Source organism: Fistularia commersonii, chromosome 6 (genome assembly GCF_037954325.1).
Source record: "Fistularia commersonii isolate RoL2024-O1a breed Wild chromosome 6, RoL_Fcom_v1.0, whole genome shotgun sequence".
NCBI classification, from domain to species: Eukaryota; Metazoa; Chordata; class Actinopteri; order Syngnathiformes; family Fistulariidae; genus Fistularia; species Fistularia commersonii.
The window spans coordinates 6,406,674-6,428,784 of record NC_141289.1 but is presented as its reverse complement, the minus strand read 5'-3'; the positions used below and the strand labels follow the sequence as shown (position 1 = coordinate 6,428,784).

Sequence of the window (22,111 nt, the reverse complement as noted above, 5' to 3'; positions counted from 1 at the left end):
TTGTTTGCCCCTAATTAATCTCGCCCCAAACCATGATGGCAGTCTTTTTGGTTTTGCCTGGGTTGACTCTTAAAAGTCAAGACACGCTGGTCTGATGATCTTTGGATTCCACCAGGTCACATCGGCAGCGCCTGTTAGAGTTTCGGAAGAAAAGAACGGAATAACGTCAGCCGTAGGCACGTCACAGAATTAACTTCAGAACCGTCCAACTCACACTTTATGGTTTACCCCAAAATATATGGTCTGAACCTCCCAGGGATACTGGCGACCAGTCTCTTTGTTAGGGTAAGACTGCGAGACCCAAGATGAAGCTCAGTATTCAGGATGCAACTGAAGGTCTGAAAGGACTGAGGGGACTTTGTCTGAAGGTCAACTATAGTTAATAAGAACATTGATTAATTAACAGCACAAAGCTTCATATCAGAACAGAGGTCCATGTCAGATGACCTTAGTGGGAGTCTGGCATAATAAACTAGCTTCTCCGATCTATCTGCGCCAGTTTAAAAGAGTAAAGGCATAAAGACCATGAGTAGGAAACCAATATTGGCTCTCATTTCTCTGAGTCGGGATTTTGCTCTCAACGCAATGAATTCTCAGAAGCTGATCAGGCATGTTTGTTTTGACGGTAAGAGATTGACCCCGGAGAAACTCCAACGGGGATGTGACTTTTTTCGCAGCGCTTGATTTTCATTCACCACCGCAGACCTGGGCTTGTTTGTCCTCCATTTTCAGAAAGCAGTGATTTCCCCCTTGCCCGTTGCTGTGGATCAACAAATAGTCCAGATGATGTTCCCCTCTGATGGATACGCTCTGCTCGCTGAACGAAGATGAGCTGGCGTGTGTATGTGTGTGTATGTGTGTGTGTGTGTGTGTGTGTGTTATCAGAGAGTGGGTAGAAACACGTCCACGCAAGTCAGGCCCCAATGAATTTCAATAATTGCTTTCAGAGACAAACACCGAAGACAAAATGGGAAATGCGATAACTGTCTGAGATCCCAGTCCGGGGCCAGATGCTATGGGCCCACTGGCTCTCCAGCCGTTCTCTGGTGGACGTTGCAAATTCCGATTCATCCACAAAGTCGTCTGTCTAATTTGATCAGCGGTTCAACTGCATTTCTTTTTTCTTGAGTAATGGCCCGCAATTTTGGAGAAGAAGCTAATTGGGGGTGGTGGCTGTAAAAGTAATGACAGTCAGCTGTGTGTGTGTGTATGGCATTTCTTCTGGCTTGCTGACAGATGTCAAAAATCCACATTCCGACAATTACAGAAGAAAGCACTTTGCAGTTTGGTCTTCAAAAGCATCTTCAGGATTTGTGCCTATTTGCACTTCCCGCTCCTTTGCACCACCTGTTTTATTTTTAACTTAAACATTATCTATATCTTATTCTGTTTTTGTCCACTTGGCACAGCCACACCATAGCAGATTCCTTGTATGAGAAAACTACTTGGCGAATAAAGAATATCTGATTCTGATTGATTTCTGATCCATGCTTGCAATGCAATGCTTGACCGTGAAGGTGTCACCTTTGGCACCGAGCTAAGATGATACTTTGAAGAAAATATCCCACAATGAGTGCCTGCAAGTACCTTGACACGTGTTGTTATGACTTAACTGAATACCCAGAGTGAATGATGATCCACATGTCCAGACCTGCTGTTAGAGCTTCTTCTATCAAACGTTTGCCAGAAAGTAGAGATGAAACTCTGGGGTTACGTTGCGTCTAACAGCATTCAGGAAAGACCCCTGGGAGAGGGTGAGATTCTTCATCTCCAGCTTCTTCCATCTGGGGATCACCACAGCCATTCACTCCATCTAGACCACTCCTCTGCATCCTCTACACTCACACCAACTAACTTCCACTCCGTTCATAAATCTCCTCTCTGGTCTTCCTCTAGACCTCCTGCCTGACAGCTCCAACATGATCCAAAGACTGTGGAGATGGTGGTGGACTTCAGGAAGAACCCAGCCTAGCCTCCCCCATCATCTCGAGGGACTCCCCAGCTGGCACGGTGGAGTCCTGCCGCTTCCTGGGAACAATCATCTCCCATGACCTCGAGTGGGAGCTGAACATCAGCTCCTTCACAAACATAGCACAGCAGTAGATATTCTTCCTGAGGCAGTTAAAGAAGTTTAACTTGCCAAAGATGATGATGGCGCACTTCTGCACCTTCATCATCGAAAGCATCCTCACCTCCTCCATCACCATCTGGTACGCTGCTGCCACCGCCAATGACAAGGGCAGACTGCAGCATATCATCCGCTCTGCAGAGAGGGTCATTGGTTGTAATCTACCCTCTCTACATGACCTTTGCCGCCCCCGCAGGCAAGATCCTGGGCAACCCCTCCCATCCAGGACATAGACTTTTCCAACCACTTCCGTCTGGCAGGAGGTTGTGCTCCATCAGGACCAGAACTACCCGCCACAAATACAGTTTCTTCCCATCGGCAACCGGCCTCATATATAATGCCCCGGTCTCCCACTGACACTGTCGCAACCCCTCTAATGCACTACCTTGCACTACTTTGCACAACTTGCCCTTTTGCACAACCAACCCCTGATTTCACTTTTATTTTACACTTATTTAATGCATGTATTTAATACATGTTGTCTGTTTAGCACTGTCAACCAAAGCAAATTCCTTGTAGTAACAAAATTACTTGGTCTGATACTCTTTTATCAACACAGACAGTTTTCTCCACCCAATCCAACCTTCGTGCACATGTTCTCCACCTCTTCTCGAGCCTGTCCATTGCTCTGGATAGTTGACCCTCGGTACTTAAACTCCTCCACCCTCTTCATCTCCATTCCCTGTAGCCTCACTGTTCAAGTCGGACTCCTAAACACCCATGTATTCTATCTTGCTGCAGCTAACATTTGACCCTTTCCTCTCCAGAGCATACCTACACCTCTCATGATGTTCCTCCACCTGCTCCTTGCTTTCACTACAGATCACAATGTCATTTCTAAACATCACGGCCCATTTTGATTCCTTTCCGACCTCATCTGTCCTCAGCCTGTCCACTGCTGTAACAAACGAGAAGGGGCTCAGAGTTGATCATTAATGCACTCCCACCTCCACCTTGAGCTCCCCCATCCCGCCACACCACTGTCTCACAGCTAGCATGCATTTTATGCACTGCTTTGGGTTTCCGAATCTCCAGCTAGTAGGTTGAAATATGTGACTGTGAATGTTATGGAACAAATTCTGTGACATTTCAAAGCGCAGAGTTACGTTAGCCCACTCTGTGGAGGAAACAGAAATAAAGAGGAGTTCTAAAATCATTGGAAGGGGAAAGTTCCTCGGCTGGTTGTCTGCAATAATGTCCCTCATGAAATGTGAAGATGATTTCTTTTCCCTCCTCGAGGCCCGGCACACTGCATAATAGAGTCGTAATTGCAATAGAGGCATGCCTGCGCACACACACGCACACACACGCACACACAGTCAGTTTTCCATCAAAAAGGACATTACATTGACTTGTATTCATTTCCTGGAGACGCTTCGTACCTGAACCCCAACATAACTACCGCTTATGACCCCAAGTCTCATCCAAGAAGGCCGATCTCACTGCTGGCAATGACGTGGTCTGATGGGAGTTACAGGTTGTGACATTGAAGAAACGTTATTTGAGCGTTTATAGTCAACAGAGTCTTTTACAGCCAATGTGACGTCGCCGCATGTAGCTTGATTTCAGAGCCAATTCAAGGCGCCGCTTGTCTACGAAACATCTGTGGACAAAAACAAGACAAGGACTGGTGTGAATCATCCATCCATCCATCTTCTTCCACTAATGCAGCGATCAGGGTCATATCCGAGTTGTGATTGGATGATAAGTGGGGTTCACGTTGGGCCAAACACAGGGCCACTAGGGGGCCAATAGAGAAATACAGCTATTCACACATCATATATAGACATATAACCATTAATCCTCTCATTCATACATCATATATGGACATACAACCATTCAACCTGTCATTTACAGGTCTGGCCAGTAGGGGCTCCATCCAACCTGCTGTTTGCTGCTGGTCAGCAGCAACTGGAACGCCCAGCTTTGCCTGAGGAAATGTCATCTGCAGGCGGTGAGATACCATCCAGAACATCGGTCTGAATCTGAAGGATCCGGCCATAAGCACATCTGGAAACATTCATCCATCCCTTCAGCTTCAGCTCCTGGGGGCATCGGTGAAATTCCCTCCAAGAGGAAGCATCTGGGCATGTTTTTCTATTTGTCTCCTCTTTTGTACACAAACAGAAAACCAGGTAAATAAAGAGAAACACCAGGCGTCCGCCGCCGGTGTATCAGCGTGTTAGCAAGCTGGCAGCCGATACTGTCGTCCTCTGCCAGAAGTGTGTGAAGAGTGTGCGAGCGGCTCAATATGAATGGGCTGCAGAGTTTGCTGAGTCGAGGCGAATCCTACGTATATGTTTACAGAGGTGACAGCAATTTATAAGAGGATGTTGTGTCCCTACTCGTGGCAGGGCAATTTCAAGGTAAACAACGAATCACTCAATGTTACAAAATAAAACATCAGTTTAGAATAACAACAAGGATCAATATCATTTATTCATTCATTCATTATCTATAACACTTAGCCATTCACTCTCATCCACACATCATATAGAAACATACAACCATTCACTCGCTCATTCGCACGCCTGTACAAGGTAGGGTCCCCACTGAACCTCCTGCAAGTGTTTGGACAGTGTTGGAGGAACCCGAAGAACCTGGAGGAACCCGACGCAGACACAAGGATGACATAGAGACCCCACACAGAAAGGAATCCAATCCAGGAATCTTCTAGCTGTGAGGATGAAGCTCTAACCGCTTCTCCGCTGTGCAGCTCTTAAGCATTTTCAGATAAATTGAATGGAAATGTCTCGATATGTGACTTTATGAAGGATGATGTTGAAGGACCACAGCCTCTTCACGCTGCATTACATGGTGGTGACTCTTCGTGGCTGTATGGCCCGCCAGAAATTAGCTCCCGGCTGCCGCGGGACAACGACCAGTAACTGATGAGCACTTTCACTTGGACACTTTTGCATGGACAGAAAAGTTTCTGGTGAAACTGCTGACAAAAAAAGTCTGTGGATTATCGGGTGCAGCCAGACCATGCTTTCTGGAAATAAACATTGCTGTGGGGCTTTTATTTTTTGGCAATTTGAGAACGACTTTTTTTATTGCACTTGAGAGAAATCGTCTCGTCCGCTAAGGCATCCAAACTCCAGCCACTCTCGACGAGGCTATCTAGAAATAGTGGAGCAGTTCTCCCCTGAACCTTTGAGAAGTTATCACATTTGATCAAAGAAGATGTTGGAGAATCACGCTCGGATAAATATTTACAAACAGTAAATGCACAATGTGGAAATTCAAATGCTCTCCTCTAGATCACAATGTGGATTCACACACATGGTGGGCACTGACCAGATCATCGTAGGCAACTGGTGGTTCAGGGTTTTTCCCAAGGACACTTTTGCATCCAGACAGGAGAAGCCTGGAATGGAACTGCCAGCCTTGCTGTTGGAGGGAATCCCGTTCCACCAGTCTGGGCCGCAGCCATCAAACGACCTGGATCCCCTTCAGGGTGGTGGGGACGTGGAGCTCCGCTATCAGAACCAGAAGTTCTTCAGCTTGGCAGCTCTGATTAGGAACATAAGAATGCCAAGTCTCCCAACGGCAGATCAGAACGAATCACTGCACTCTTATATTTTTATCATTTATCTCTGTTACGAATGCTGCCTTCGTTGTCACTGATCTCCACACATGTCCTGTCATGTGGCGAGGAACGGGGTGCCGCTTTTAACTCTTCCTCCTCGGTTTCCCCCTCCGCCGGCGCTCTGAAGGCCTTTTCAAGTAGGCTTATATCCATGGCATCGCTGAAGGACAAAGTGAAACAAGAGATCTTGTTGCGTGAAAAAGAACCGCATCGTCTTGGATTCGGCACAAAATGGAAATGAGATAAGCGAAAGAGAAGGCGGCGTGACTTTGTGCCGGGTCATGCAGTGTCGCTGTCAATCAAAGCTGGTCTGGGCTGCGGCCTTATTGCTCTCTACGACGGGGGACCTTCTCCATGAATCACACACCATTCCAGTGGGAGTTTGCTGACGCAGCACAGAGCGGCTCAGCCGATGCCGCCGTGATGAATGTCAGAGTCACGGCCTGCCGAAACACAGATGTTTCTTCTTTCTGGAGGATGGGTCTGCGGCTCTATTCCCGCGGTGATGATTTACTCTCGCAGCATAACGCTGACCTACTTCCTTCATCCAGTGTGTTGAACTGGATCTTTCCTCAGATCGGTATCTCTGCCTCTCTCTTCAAAGTCCGACCCAACAAGAATCTCTCTCTCTCTTTCTCTCTGGATAATTTCATTAGGAAAAAGAGGAGAGTGTAAAGAATGGTGAAGTTCTTTCATTTCCTGGAGGTTCTTCTGGCAGCTCTCGCAGTAACGCTCCCGCTCACAAATGGATGTCGTTTTGTAGCACGGCGGCAAACAAACTCTGAGTCATCATTTTCCAGGCCCTGCTTTCCCTGCCTCAGCAGAGAGGAACTTTTCTTTTCTCTTTTTTTTTTTTGTATCAGAGTCAGAACTTAGTTAAACAGGGGTTGGGGATTTTTTTAAATTTTTTTATTAAAATGTCCAGATATCAAAGAGTTGTTTACAAGTGGGAACACAGAAGACGCTGGCTCAAAGTGCGGAGAGGAGAGAGACAACACAGCGGAAAATACAACAATCCCTGCAACACAGTTTACTTAGGCACATTTTATACTCAAAAACATACATCTTTTCACAAAGTCAATCCTGGATCATCTGAAGGTGCCGATTCGTCGGGGTAAGATATGTACAGCTGGAAGATGCTACAGAAAAAGACATTTATTCAGAAACGGATCCGCCAACTGGTCCAATATTTGAAATGCAGGTTGTTGAAGGACACATATGATATAGAGAACATCTTGGAGGTTCTCCTGCCGTCTATGGCTTAGATATTCAGATTTCTTGCCTTGAAAACTTGGTAGAAAAATACATACAAACCAGTCAGGTGATGCTGCTGCTTGTTTGGAGTAAAGAACACCAACATGCAGCGGTTTGTCATGCGTGTTCACATACACACACACACACACACACACACACACACACACACACACACACACACACACACACACACACACACACACACACACGCACACACACACATTTCTGCAGGACCAAACCATTTGGGTTCCCGAATGAACTATTAGGATAAAGATTCCAGCCATGTTCCCGATTTTGTGCTTTGAATTACTACAAGTCTGTAGTAATCCAGTACCACGATGTGAAGGTTCTCCATCCTCCAGGTCCTGGTCAGTCATTTTCACATCTCCTGTTGGCAACTAGACTTGGTTTCCCCTACTTGTGGAGAATCCTCCTCTCATCTCAGAGGCTCTGAGGTTCTAGTGGACTCTGGGGCCTTGCAGTTGTACACCTGCTGGAGTTGCTTGTTAGTCCATGTAGAATGAAGGCAGGGAGAGTAACCAAGTCCAGTTGCCACCAGAAGATAACATTACCTACCATCACAGTGATCTACACATAAGAATACACTTCTAAAGCATATCTGTCAAGTTCACCCTGCAATTAGTGGAATGGCAAAAGATCAATGTGTGAAAATAAAAAAAGCAATGCCACAACCCCTGAAAGCCACCGCTGGATAATTACAAGCCCTCTGAAAGCGACAGATTGTAAATCCCTTCTTAATAAACTCAGAAATTAGATTTGGTGAAAAGCACTCGAGTACTTCCTGGAATGAAACAAGAGCACCTTTGTGAAAATTACGCCCTTGAAGTGAATTTATTATTTTGGCTTGTGACACTCCAATCCGGGATGTGATGGTACGGAGGTGGAGGGGGACAAGAAGTTGGGCGATTAAGCATGTAATTCTTACAGAGGGTTGTACTGGCCCTTTATTGTGTAACCCTCGGCTTGGATTGGATACAGTCTGGGAAGTATCAATACACATGCATGTCCTCGTATTTTCAATTTTTTGGAATGGAACTGGGCCGACCATCCCTCTGACCCCTCGGCACCGCCATCAATTATAAACGGGGCAGGCGCCTGGCAGGCCACAGCCGTCTGCGCTGCACACACTGCGACCGGTTACAAAGCCTGCACAAAGATGGTAATACTTGACAGGCAAATATTAATAATAATAATGATAATTTTGTTTCTTAATGTATAATCAGTATCTTAAACCTAAGATAAAATGTATGCTCAAGCACAGTATTAAATTAGGCTTCTTTTCCTGATGTAAAGCAAAGTACTCTGTGAGTAAAGTTTTGCGAGCTCTGGTGCGTGGGCTGCACACGGCGCATTCAAATCACAAAGGGCACCCTATCCAACCCACACACTCACAGCACCGAGGGTTTTGATCGACCACTTCCTCCATTGCTGCCTCAGCTGCTTTACAACGTCTTATAGAATGTAAAACTTTGGCTTCCCTGCGCCTGGCAGTTGCCTGGGCTCACCGGACCACCGCGGGCTGAAGCTCCTCAGAACACGTTGAGGAAGGTAGCTCTAATATCTACGCCGAGGGCATTCCTGGCGGTGCAGCGGTAGACGCCTGCATCCCTGAGTGTCGGATTCTGAATAATGAGGGATCCATGTGGATGGAGGTACTTGTTTGCAAAAATGCGCGGCTGTGCACTGATTGCCAAGCGCGTCTTGTCAGGTGTTTCCCATGCGATTTCTGCTCGGGGGACACCAGTCGCCATGCAGTTCAGCTGAACGGCAACTCCGCGCTTGGCGTAGGTGACGGAGGGCGGCCCATTGGTGATGCGTGGCGGCATAGCGTTCACATCCACCTTCATGGCGAGCAGAGAACTGCCATACTCATTTGTAGCTCGGCAAACGTAGGACCCCCGGTCATAAACCGACACCTGCTGGATGGCAAGTGTGCCGTTGGCCAGGACGGCGTACCGCCCAGCCCTCTGGGGCCTGTTGAGGACAACCCCGCTGGGTAATGTCCATGTTAGCCTGAGCGGCTCAGCACTTGTCAGACAATGGACCAAAAGTGTCTCTCCGTTCATGATGCTAAGAGGAGTATTGTACTGGTTGAGGATCTCCGGCTTCCTCCCTGGGGACAATGTGATCATACGCTCCATGACTCCCCCGGGGTGATATCTGACACACCGGTACATACCAGCCTCCGCGACGGATGGGTTGCTGATAGTTAAAGAGCCATTGAGATGATGGAAAAATTTGGATGAGCGAGAGCCTCTCAACAAAGGTATACCACTTGGTAGGATCCAAGTGACCTGAGGTAGGACTGCGCCCTCAAAGGAGCAGTTCAAAGTCATGTCATTCCCGACAGTCAGAGACAGGCTATTCGTTGGGGCAGGGCCTCTAATTTGTAGCCTCTCGACAACTTCCTTCACATCCAGGTTAACCACCAGCTTGACCTCCCCTCCTTCATTACGGGCGATGCAAACCAGTTGCCCTGAGTCAGACTTTTTGGGTGACCGGATTTCCAGAGTACCATTCAGGTGAACTGTCATTCGGTTGCTGTAGTACGGTGCTGGAAGGACAACATTTCCAGGTAAGACCCACATAACCCGAGGTGTGGGGGTTCCCTTTCCCACACAGTCAATCAGCTTCCGCTGGTCCTGGCCTGAAAACACCCTGATAACATTTTCTGCACCTCTAAACCCATTGATCATCGGAGGAGTAACCAAGACCTCCAGCCTGATGACTTTGTAATCCTGACCCACGCTGTTTCTGGCGGTGCAGGTGTAGTTACCTCCGTCAAAACGCTGGACTTTTTGAACCAGCAGTGTGCCATCATTTAAGATCTGGTATTTATCTGAAGAAGAGGAGATGACTTTGTTTATCGGCGAAATCCAGGTGATGACGGGCATCGGATCACCTTTTGCATTGCAGGTAAGCGACGCCGTCTCACCATACAAAGCCTTAACCGTCCTTTGGCCTGCGTCTTGTATCCTTGGCGGCAGGGCAGAAACCTTGATCTTGACTCGGACCTTCATCTCGTCTTTGCCCAACTGGTTCTCGGCATAACAAGTGTAGTCACCCTCTTCCCGCATACCGACATCGTTGAAGTACAGAGTCCCGTTGTCGAACACTACATATCTGCAAGGTTCCAACAATAGAAAAAGAGAGATGACACAGATGGTTAAACTTGGAAAACTTCAGTGATATGCTTATCTGCAGTGGTGAATTAAAGACAAAAATCTGTACTTTGAACCAAACGTACTGAACCAATTGTAACTAATGCACGTAGAGCGCACAACTTGCAGAACTCCACACACTGGTGCGGATTGGTGCCGATGCCAACTGGCAGTGGAACAGACTGCATCAGAGATAGTCGGCTCTAAACTACATGTCTGCTTCTCCATGGGAAGTCTAAGTCCAAAAACAAACTCAAGATGGGATGATGGTGTCAGGAAATAGTTGACACAGTCGGCAGGTTTTTCCTTTTGCCAAAGCACTTCCTGCTTAAAGTAAATTGTCAACACCAAGCAGACATAACTCTAGAAACACTCATCTTTATATACATATATATATATATATCTATATATATCTATATATATATGTATATGAGTGATTGTGCAGTGCTCTATATATTACCTTTTGTCATGCGTCTTTTTGCATCGTTCGCCCCCGCAAAATGAAACACAAATTAGTAATCACTGTAGATTGATCATGATATAATTTAAATTAATCCACCCTGTGATTAAGAACGAGAATCTTAATCTTCTGTTATCCATTGGGGGAATGTTTTAGTCTCCCTTTTCAAAGACAAATATTTTAAGGAGACGCAGAAAACGACAATCGTGATGCAGGATTACTGTGTTTCTGAATCACAGCAATGCCAAAATTCATTCTCAGACTAATTTTCTTCAGAGAAGTCATCAATCTGCACCCTCAGGGAGGAGTTTCCAATAAGGGCGCCATGTTTTGATTAACTGAGGTAATCACAGAAGGCTGTGTCTAATCAATCAAACAATGTCTCATGTGATTAACTGCAGGGCTGTTGTAAGATAAATGCAGGTTAAAGGAAGCTTGTAACGTCCACTGCTCTATTACACTGAAAATATCCATTCAGAGGAAAGCGGCTTGCTGCCAACACTTGCATGCATACAAGTCGACACGACTTCGCTCCCAAATGAGAAAACACATCTGCTAATGTCAGGTGGACACGGGCGGTGGGTAGTTATCTCCTAACCTGCTTCCAAATGGTTTCCAGAGTGTTGTCGTTCCAGTAACATGCACGGCGGGTCAGACACACGGCGAGACAATCTGTGATTTTGGCCATCCAAGCCGCACATCTTTACTTCCTGAGCACACACAGTGCTTGGACGGTGCATTTGATTTATTAATCCTGTACTATCACCCCTCCTCACCCCCCTTTATCTCATGTCATGACTGAATCATGCAATTTCGATGATTTGCACAGGCCTCTGCATGGGACAAAGCCAAATGATAAATCATCCTGCTTAAATTGAAAACATTTTTGTGGCGGTCTGACGCACCGCCAGCTTATTTGTGATTTGTTTTCATACCTTGTGTCAGAGACAAACGATAAAGGTGGACAAAGAAAACAAACTTCCTGGTAACCAGTACTATCTTGGAAAATATTTTTTCAGTGCGCCCAGTGATCTCCATTGGTGCATCAAATTGGAGGCAACACATGTAAGAGTTCCTAATGTTGCTTAAAGCTTTTTAACAGAAGTATGGCAGAAAGCATCGAGAGGGTGGTCAAAGCTGAAACCCAGAAGGTTCTAAAAGCTCTGTTATCGCGGAGATTGGAGATTTGAGGTTATGACTGCAGGATATGTAGTACAGATAATGAATTAATGAATACGAAGTAGCAAATACCTGCGACTGCGTCCACCACTGACACCTTCCCTCTGTTTGACTGGATTGACCATGGTTCCGTCTGGCAGCGCCCAACTGATTTCTGGGTTTGGGAGCCCCGATGCCACACAGTCCACCTTCAAGTCTCCACCGTACACCACCTCCTGGCTGGATCGCTGCTGCTTCTGCTCAATCTTGGCAGGCCTGGTTAGGACGTCGACCCCCAGCAGGACATAGTCGTCCCCTATTTTATTACGTGCCACGCACAGGTAGTCACCGGTGTCCTTGTTGGTCACAGAGTGTACTGTTATGGTTCCGTTGGGGTACACTTTAATTCTTGGATCAAAACTGCAAAAACAATGAACACATGTTTTGTATACAAGTTCATCAGAAGGTACGCACATTTGCACCTCCTTATCCAACTCACTGTACCTGTACTGGGCGTCAACCAGTTTCTTTGAGGGTGTTCTCCAGAGGATCCGAGGCTCTGGCTGACCCTTTGCTACGCAGTTGAGAAGCAGCATCCCCCCATAAATCACATCTGTTTTCTGTGGAGACGATGAGGTGATAATAGCTTTGGCAGAAGAGGGATTCCTCAGCATATTCAAAACAACTGTTCTGCTACTGGATGCTCCAACATTACTCGCCGTGCACTGATATCTCCCTGAATTTCCCGCGCCCAGTTTGCGCACATAGAGGGTCCCATTAGGAAATACACCAATATTGCGTCCAACAACATGCTGAGAAGTCGTGAGTGTTACGCCATCAGGTGTGATCCATTGGATGACGGGTGGGGGCGAACCCATGGACGAGCAGTGGATGTAGACCGCGCTTCCCTCCATGACGGTCTTGTTCTCTTGTAGCGGTTGCAGAAGCACAGGCGGTGATGGTAGGACGTGGAGGCGGATGGAGGTTGAGTCTGTTCCAGTGGCACTGCCAACAATGCACTTATAAATTCCACTATCTCCATAACTGGCCTGGCTGATCCGGAGGGTTCCATTACTGAGGACAGCGGCACGCTGCTGAGGTGGGAAGCTAAGCAGTGATGTAGACATATGGGCGTGATTGGGGAGCACCCATGTGAATCGAGGTATACTATGACCCTGCGCGTCGCACTTTAAATCAACACTGCTGCCATGACGTACAGTCACGTCTCTAGGCTGAGGCTGCGGGGGCAGGACCACCAGGTTGACCGCCATCTGGTCTGTGCCATACTGGTTCTGCACAGTACAGAGGTACTGGCCTCCATCCACTGGCTGTGTGTTCCTTATAGTTAATGTTCCATTCATATGGACTTCAAACCTCTGGACCCTGGTATTCTGAGCAATACTCGCTCCTGCAAAATAGATGAATTCAATATATTTCACAGGAGTTATGCACAGTTAGTACAGTTGCGTTTCATGTGCTGAAGAATCCATTGACGAAATCATTTCCACCACTTTGCTGAGAATACCTACTTTAAAAAAAATCTAGATGAAGGCTAGCAGTGCCCTGCTTAACAATTGTAAAACATGCAAAGGAAGAGTAAAGTAATTAAACATCAACAAGAAGCTAAAAATGTTGAGGTCAGTGGTAAAGGTGTAAGATCTGTGCATTTGGCAATGCAAGTGATATCGTAACAGAATTCATTGATAATCTCACACCTGTGAGCTGCATTGATTTAGCAATCTGATTCTTCTGGCATTGAAAGACAAAAAGTAGTGGTAATATGAAAATGACACAAGGACATAGATTATGAGAAACATCACACTCATGCTCAAGGTAAATGACAGTGAATTGACAAACACAGAAGACCAACGATAAGGGGGATTGTTACAGATTTGCCAAGATTGAATTATTTCTTTTCAAGATATCGGTGTTTACTAAGCAGGATTTACAAAGGCTTCTTTGGAATGGTAAACGTGAGGCTCACTTGGCCTGAAGCTGCCCTTTAAAACTATCCACATTACATCTAATCCCCTCTTGTTTGATTGCGATCAGATACCAGCGGGCAGTATCAGATCGGTTTGGGCAACTTTGCCAGCAGACACATACCACCTGTGGTGGCCAGCGAACAAACAGAAGCCCAGGCAATAGGGCTACACACTAAGCTAAAGACTGTATTGCACAAAAAGCCTGTGATCATCCTCCCCAGAACATACAGTTCCAGGGAGGATGATTCAACAGGATGGATAAAATTTGGGTGAAAAGAAGCTCTGACTTGGATGGACTAAGAGGCCTTTGGGCTGTGAAGGTCAGATAACAGATTCCTTGTCATTTTAAGGTCTCCATTGTTTGGCAGTTGATAATTACGAGTACTTGGGAGCACTATGAAAAGATTTTTAAATCTCCTTTGCCGTACTGAAATTGTATTGATACTGAAAAGAATAAGTTCAATATTTTGTGTGGGTGTGTGCTTATATGAGAAGGATGTTAAAGAGCTTTGCAGGGTCAGGTAAAGCGAGACACGACTATAAAAAAGCATTTAATTGCCCCCTGAATGTATAAAGTGAACATATGGAAAACGCATCTTTAAAGTTTATACTCTAACCATATAGAGCACTTGAAAATAATAGAACTTATTTATGTTGAAAAATTGGCAAACTTTCCACACTGTAGAAAAGGAACTAGTGTAAAGCTACCCATTCCGCAATATGCTGTTATTCAACAAATCAATAGATTGTCAACAACGACTTTGAATAGAATTCAAAGGAGAACATGTAAAGCTGTAGAAGTGAGTCATACATACCGCTGACTACTTTAGTCCAGGACAGGAAGGGCCTCGGCTCGCCCACAGCCTCACAAGGAAGCTGAGCATCGCTTTCACCTTTCACGGTGAAATTCGGGATGGTGTTCTTAATTATGTTTGGCTTCCCTCTGAGAACAGACCCCCGTGCAGGTGACTGGTGCTTTCTGGAAGGATCCTGATTGGCTGTGGGTAGTCCTGCCCCCCACTTATGAGGCTGGCTGGTAGATTTTGTTCCATGGTTTATAGGTGGCGCATTTGTTAGGGTGAGGTCTAGAAAAGGTGGGGCTGCAGTGGTCAGCATGGCTGATTCGCGGCCATGTAATTGGGTATTGGTCAGGAGGTCAGTTGTCCTCCAATGTTGTGTTGTGGGGGTGGAATGAATTTGTTGGCTTTGGTTGACTGAGACACTGCTGAACCATGCAGCCTCCTTGGTGGTTGCCTGTTGAGAATAAACTAGTTTGGCGTCTGTATCAGAGGATTGAGGAGGGGAAGCGTTGGGAGTAACGTGTGATTGGACCTCAGCATCAAGCCTAAACGAAGTAGTAGACGGTGGTGCTGTGGATATTGAACTTGTAATTGTTGCATCGACCTTAACGTTTATTTTTGCAGTTGTCTTGGCGAGCTGATTGCCCTCTGACTGACTTGAGATGATAGGTAGTCTGGAGTGGTATCGGTCGGGGCCTGTCGGTGTGCTGGCAGGTTCCCCTGCCTCCAAAACATCCTCAAAAAGCACAGTGGTTGCAATCGGGCTACTTGAAGAATATGTGCCAGTGGTTGCCTCGGCTTCACGCGCAAACCAGGAAGCAGCCGAGGGAGTTGGGTAAGGCAACACAAAAGTGGAGCTTGTGATCTCTCCGGCATTTTCGGTGGGCAGGTCTCGATAAGGTGACTGACTCCCCTTGGCATCAGTTTGCACCGGAACCGCGGTGAGAATACTCTCAGGGGACTTTTCAGGAGGGGGTACAGATTCAAATTCTGCGTCAGTGCTTGGCCTTGGTGTATCCTCTGAAGGTTTAGCAGAGGGAATGTCAGTAAACATCTGGTTGACTGATGTGGACATATCCAAGTTCTCCGTAGGAGACACACTCTCAGAGACGGCTGAGATTGTTTGAGAACTCATCTCTTCTTGAACAGTGTCTGGAGAGGCTGCTGGAAACGATGGCGCTGCTGATGTGGACAAGGTTTTGGCAAGAGGAAGAATACTGTACTTTGTTTTTTGCAGAGAATCTGGTAGTGAGGAAGATTTGGAGGCTGCCTCGTCGCCGTGCCTCCAAACTGTGCTTTCTTTATGACTCACTCTGCCTGATGACGCTGCTTGGCTACTGGTGAATAGAACAGTGGCTTGGAAGTTGGCTGTTGTATCTTCTAATAGTTTTATTTTTAGCCGTGAGGGAGAACTCGGGACTGTTGCCAGGGGAGTGTTTGCAGGTGTGGCGGTAATAAAATGGGTGGGTTTGTCTAGTTTTTGTTTCCTTCTATTCAGCCTTCTCCTTTGATTTCCATTGCGTCTCCTAGGATTTCTCTGTTGATGGAGTCTTGGCGATTGCCCCGACTGACTTGTTGTGGGCAAAACAGTAGTTGTCTGAGATGCTGTTGTGAGCATTGCTCGAGATAGCAAATCATCTAGCGTGGCGGTGTTCAGCTGAGCATGTGGTTGGAATGGTGTTGCAGTCTCACTGACATATCTTCCATTCTCCCTGTGGCTTGTGTCTGATTTATCTGGATGGACTGAAGGGATACTTGGAGGGATTTCTCTATCATTATCAGAACTGGCGGCAATATTCACTCTATCTACATTCTTGCTCCTCCCCAGTGTCTTGGACCAATCATCGGTTTTAACTCCTTCAACATCTGCATTTGTGCTGTTCAGAGACACAGAAGCGCCGCTTGGTGCAGTGTTTGCACTAACACGCCATAGAGGAGTTGTATGTAGGGGAACAGATGTTGTCAGTTGGGGTGTGCTCTGTGGAGGTGTGTCCTGCTCCAAATTCATATCAAGTGTCGAGGGCTGAAGATTATATAAATGCTCTGTTGCCTGTGGTTTTGTTGTGACAATCATATCAAATGTGTATTGGCTATCTGAAGTAACATCATGCATGTTTTGTGTATTTAAGCTATCTGAGGTCATCTGTGTACCTTGGCCTTGTGTACTTTCCCCATTTGTTTCCATCTGTGTGTGTTGTATTGGGGCTAGTGTGGTTATTAAGTTATATCTGCCCTCTTTCTCTTGGGTAATCACACTGTCTGATGTTCCTCCAGCACTGTCTTGTGACTGTGCTGTCTGCTCTGAAAGTTTCCTCTCCGTATTACGCTGGGCTGGGATTTCAGTCACAGCATTCTGAACATTTCTGTCCCTAAATTTGGCCAAAATATCAGCCCACTTTTCTGGATCAACTTTGCTGTTTGACATATTAATCCTCCGCCTGTTTTCAAGTGCATCCTTCTTGCCATCAGCATGTGATCCCGTTGGCTTTCGGAGCAATGGCGGTCTCTGCCAAGTCCCCCTTGACGGATGGAGACCTCTCCTTCCTGAGCCCGCACCTCCTGGAACTCTTCTCCTCAAAGGCTCGGTGCGGCTCTTCGGCGGCTCTTCCTGAGAAACCTCAACGTCCCCTGATGCCCCCTCTGCATCATCTGCTGGGACTTTAATCTTAGTATTAATCCCTGAAGCTGACTGAGGTTTTGCTGGAAACCTCCTTGATGCAAAGGGCCTTATCAACCCTTTGCCTCTCACAATATTGACTTTTGTGACCAGTGTATCTACTCCATGTTGATTAATGGCTATGCATTTGTAATACCCACTGTCAGTTAGCTGCATCTGGGGGATGTGCAGGGTGCCATTGGAAAAGACCAAAGCTCGAGAAGAGTTGGCTTGGAAACTAACGACGTTTTTACTCGGTAATATCCAGTTGATTTCAGCATCAGGAGAGCCGGATGCACTGCAAGACAGGGATATAGGGGCTCCTGAAAATCCTTCGATAGGCGTAAGTGCGCCATCTTCTCCTGGAGTAGGGTTAGATGATTCCTGCACCGTCAAATGAAATGACATAACAGCAAGGTCTCCATGCACCTTAGCAATGCAGTAGTAAATCCCTGTGTCTTTGTGATTGACAGACTGAATGAACAGGGTTCCTTCAGTGGACACAGACAAACTGTTGTCTCCGCTGCTGTATGGTGCCTCCAACTTGGAGCCATCTGGCAACATCCAGTGGACAACCGGCTCCTCGGAACTCTGGATGCTACAGTGCATTTGACTCGGGTTGCCCAAGATTGCGGTATAAACTTTATGAGTCGTGTTCGTTGACTGGATCATGACCCAGGACCGTCTCTGTCTCTGCACCAGTTCCACATCCACCATCTTTGTGATGTAGGTGCTAAGGATCAACTTCACTGTGTTACCTGATGACTGAAGTCTGTTAAGCTGGAGGTCCAGAGATGTTTGCATTAGCCACGTAGCCTCAGACATGATAGTAACCTTGACACCAGTGAAGTACAGGGCATCTCTCTCAGAGTCCTGTTTGTACACATAGGTTGGATGAGGCTCTTCGCTGACCAGCATGTCTCGTTGTAGGTGGGCTGGCACGTTGCTATAATATGCAATTAACCTCCACAGTTGCTCGTACTTTTCTCTGTCCACAGGGCATTCGAGATCTGCAGCCAATGTGACGTTGGATATCAGCTGATGCTGGCCGGCCTGTTCCCACTTGATCTTGGAAAGCTCTCTGGGATCGCCGATACTGCAGTCCAGGGCCACCTCGTTCCCATGTTCATCCGTCAAGCTCAGTGAGATGTTGCCGGACGGTTCCCTGAAATCCTCTGTGGCCATCATCTCGCTCTCAAAGTCCTCAGGTGTAGATGTCTTATGTGGAACACTGATGATGGGGCCACTGCAGACCAGGCTCTCCACGGCTTGGAGCTCTTTTTGTTTGAGGTGCCTGGGGGAGGAGCACACGGGACACAGTTGGCCACTGGGGAGCGCTCTGTCCTTCTTACACTTCAAGACACCTGCAGCAAAGACAAACATCAGTGCAAACAAATAAGGTCATAAAGCAACAATGAACTGTTCTCTGTATGTTTTAATGGGCCGTTCACTGGAGAAGCTAAATTTTGCGTCATGATGGACAAGTTGAGGTTTTCAAGGTCTGACCTGGTGTGGTTTTATCCCAGTCCTGAAGCCACATCATGTTGCAGTCACAGGTCCACGGGTTCCCGTGGAGGTGCAGGTTCTCCAACTGTGGCATGTTCGCCACCAGCCTGGAAGGCAACGACGTGAGCAAGTTGTCCGACAGGTAGAGGTGCCTCAGGGTGGACACATGCAAATTTTCCATCAGGGTGAAGGTGGTGAACGTGGCTGGATGGAGTTGCTGAAGATAGTTCCCTTCCAGCTGTACGAGCCGCAAGGAAGTGAGGCCGTGGAACGCGTCAGGGTCGATGAACTCCAGACGGTTGTGATCCAGATGTAACCTCGCCAGAGACCACAGACCCTGAAGGGTGTGTCTCCTGATCTCCTTCAGTTTGTTGTAGCTAATCTTCAACATCTAGGCCAATGAGGGGAAAAGTAATCATGATTATGAAAGGAGAAATTACCAAGCCCCCCAGGGACATTCAACGAGGAGATAAGGGCCTACATTTATCCACAATGAGTCAAATTACATTCTCTGCAGGGGAAGAATCCACAAATGCACGTCTTGAATCTGAGTATGACTGTTACATGCAAACATGTGAGGGTGAATATGAAGCTCTGGAAACATGAGATAATTATTGTTCAGTGTTTAATCAAAAGAAAAAGGCCATTTGCAGGTTCTGGCCAAGAGTTGTGATGGCCATCAATGATGTTACAGCTACTTTGCGCGGGTTTTTTTATTTAAAGAGCGTGGTTTTCACGCACAGTTGTTTTGATTTGTGGCTAGAAATGAGGCTCCGACACCGGCGCCATCGTTCCGCCCTCAGCCCTTCCGCCCTCTTTACTCGGATATGCTCACTTTATATTAACGCCATCCAATTTCCTTTTTCCAGTGGCCGCAGTTAAAGCAGACGGCAGTCGGCCACTGTCACTTTCAAATGGACGTGGGTTGTTTTTTTTTTTTTTCGCTGACTGCTCTTCTGAACCAAAGTAATGTCTCAGCTTGTTTGTAAAACAACATAGCACCTTCTCAACTTCTTCTTCAGGGCAGAGATAAAATAAACATAAACCACCATTTTATCATCAAATAAAAGTTCACCAGGCTTTTCTCTTCCCATCTAACAACCTTCTGATACACGTTCCGCCATCTCCAAAGTTCGCATTCATTGGATGAAGCAATTTACCTGGAGTGAGGTGAGGTCCCTGAACACACCGTCAGGCAAACTGTGGATGTCATTCCCATGGACCATCAGGAGCTCCAGCTTCTTCATGCCAGCCAGCGATGTGTCCGTGATCTTATTGATGCTGTTGAACCTAAGGAGACAAATATTTGGATGCTGTTGAATTGAAGTCCCATCTTCTGGAACAACTCAGGGAATTCCTCCCCGTGAAAACAAGGTTTTACAAAACGGGTGAAATGGAGAAAGAGGACCGACCCCAGGTTCATGCGTTCCACATATTTGGGTGCAGCGGGTGGGATGGTGATAAGGGAGCGGAAGGTGCAGTGGAGCTCGGTGGGCTGGGGGCAAGAACAGGGCCGGGGACAGGGAGCCGAGGCCACGGCGGGCAGCGCTATCACGCACAGCAGCAGGGTCTGGAGGACGCACATCTTAATCCAGGGTTTTGCAATCAAGGCAGCTGGGAGATGAAGACTAAGAGCGAGTTGCTGTCACTGAAGTTGCTTCTTCTACACCAGCGCTGGACTCCTACCAGGACCGGAGGAGCTTCAGAAACTTGATGAAAGAGCAGAGAGAGAACAAGACCATCTATTAAGCATAAAGCAGATCCAGGAGTCCACAATCCCTCACAATCACAGAGAGAAAAATAGGGATTTCAAAAAAATTGGAAACATTTTTCTAACAGTTATGATGTTACTACTTTGACACATTAAAGACTTAAACCAATTCATATTTTAATTTACGAGCCATTAGCCATCACTTACAGAAGTCTGGATTCATTACTTATTGGCCTCTAAGATGCTGCTGCTGCTGATGAAGATGTCGATGCATCAATTGGAAAAAATTCAGTTGAGGATGGAATATAAAGTGTGGTTGAAATAAATGCTGCATCCGGGGTTAAAATGTAAATAATATTATAATCTAAAGTCTCCGCATGGATGGGATTCCCGGAGGACGCGGGAGTTTTCAGTCATATTGTCTCATTCAATATTTGACATGATGCATTCATATCCCCCCAAAGACGAGAAAATGAAAATAGACGCTCCTACCTCAGATGCTTGGCGGGCTCTCTCCCGGCGAGCACCCGTGTTCTAACCCCCCCCCCCGCGGCTGAAGCGCAGGAACCCGCGGCAGAGGTCCACGCCGGCCCCTCGCAGGCGGATGGAAAAAACTTGTAGAATCCCGAGGAGAGGGAGACAAACGCGGCTCCGGAGGGAGTTTGTCGTGGGTGTCGTGGATCGGGGGTTCGAGGGGATGGGTGGGGCGGGGTGAGGGGGGGCGCGGAGCGTCCTGGTCCGGGTGTGCGCGCTGAAGACCTCCGGCCGGGGAATGAGGGAAGGAGCTCGGGAGCACCGGGAGGAGACGCAACAGGAGGAGCCAGGAGGGGTCAGCGCGGGGTCTTCCTGGACCCTGAACGCACCACCGGAGCGCGTTCCAGCTTTTATACATTCAGACTGACATCGTGAGAGGAACAGTAGAACATATGTGAAGGCAGATTTTTTTTTTTATTCTATTTTTTTAATTTAAATCAACTTTCTACCCGGGGCAGTTTTCCTGCACTGGACATTCACCCTCTCTTTCAAGTGTTACATAGACAACCAGTCAGTCTCTCATCCAGATGTCATATGGAGACATATAACCATTCGATCTCTCTTTCACACATTTGGGCAATTAAGGATCACCAAAAAACATCCTGCATGTGTTTGGACTGGGGGAGGAAACCCACGCGGACGTGGGGAGGATATGGAGACTCCACAAAGATAGGCCCCCTGTGGGAATCCAACCCGAGACCTAGCCGGACGGATTCTGACAATCTCACGTGTGAACTTGAGCCATTAGCCTCTAATGACATGGGCTCTCCCTTTCCTTTCTGCTTCTAAGTTGATGTTATCAATGTTGGTTTGGTTAAAAACAGAGAAAATACAGAGACATTTTGAGATTCAGTCACCAACGCTTGGAGCCATTGGCTGTGACGTCTGTTTTCTCTCAAACGCAACAAAACTAAATGGGTTTTCTCCAATATCACTCCAAGTGTCCAAAAAGAAAAAGCATAAAACCCTCAGCGGCTTTCTCCTGCCAGAATTAATGGTTCGGTTGGCCCAGTTAAACGTGGACCTACTTTCTCTCTCCTTCTACATGAAGCTGCTCATGACAGAGTCTGCGTACTATCATAATGCTTTTTGGACACATTGGGTACTTATAATAAATACTTTTATATTACTAATATGCAACAATT

The 22,111-nt window shown here is 46.8% G+C and overlaps 2 protein-coding genes across 2 annotated transcripts; both read right to left on the bottom strand.

Moving 5' to 3' along the window:
• Nucleotides 1-6,645: 6,645 nt before the first annotated feature.
• mxra5a (matrix-remodelling associated 5a) lies at nt 6,646-17,192 on the bottom strand. The gene is made up of 4 exons (XM_086147840.1): nt 14,575-17,192; nt 12,279-13,182; nt 11,868-12,194; nt 6,646-10,118 (listed from the first exon to the last, which is right to left on the bottom strand). The coding sequence occupies exons 1-4, from the start codon at nt 16,982-16,984 to the stop codon at nt 8,525-8,527; spliced, it is 5,235 nt and encodes a 1,744-aa protein (XP_086003966.1). The 5' UTR covers nt 16,985-17,192; the 3' UTR covers nt 6,646-8,524.
• A 39-nt stretch (nt 17,193-17,231) lies between these two features.
• LOC147233230 (matrix-remodeling-associated protein 5-like) lies at nt 17,232-21,130 on the bottom strand. The gene is made up of 6 exons (XM_086148518.1): nt 20,925-21,130; nt 20,134-20,430; nt 19,882-20,011; nt 18,722-19,112; nt 17,339-18,579; nt 17,232-17,270 (listed from the first exon to the last, which is right to left on the bottom strand). Exons 2-6 carry the CDS (start codon nt 20,304-20,306, stop codon nt 17,232-17,234), a joined length of 1,974 nt encoding a protein of 657 aa, XP_086004644.1. The 5' UTR covers nt 20,307-20,430; nt 20,925-21,130.
• Between the last annotated feature and the right edge of the window lie 981 nt (nt 21,131-22,111).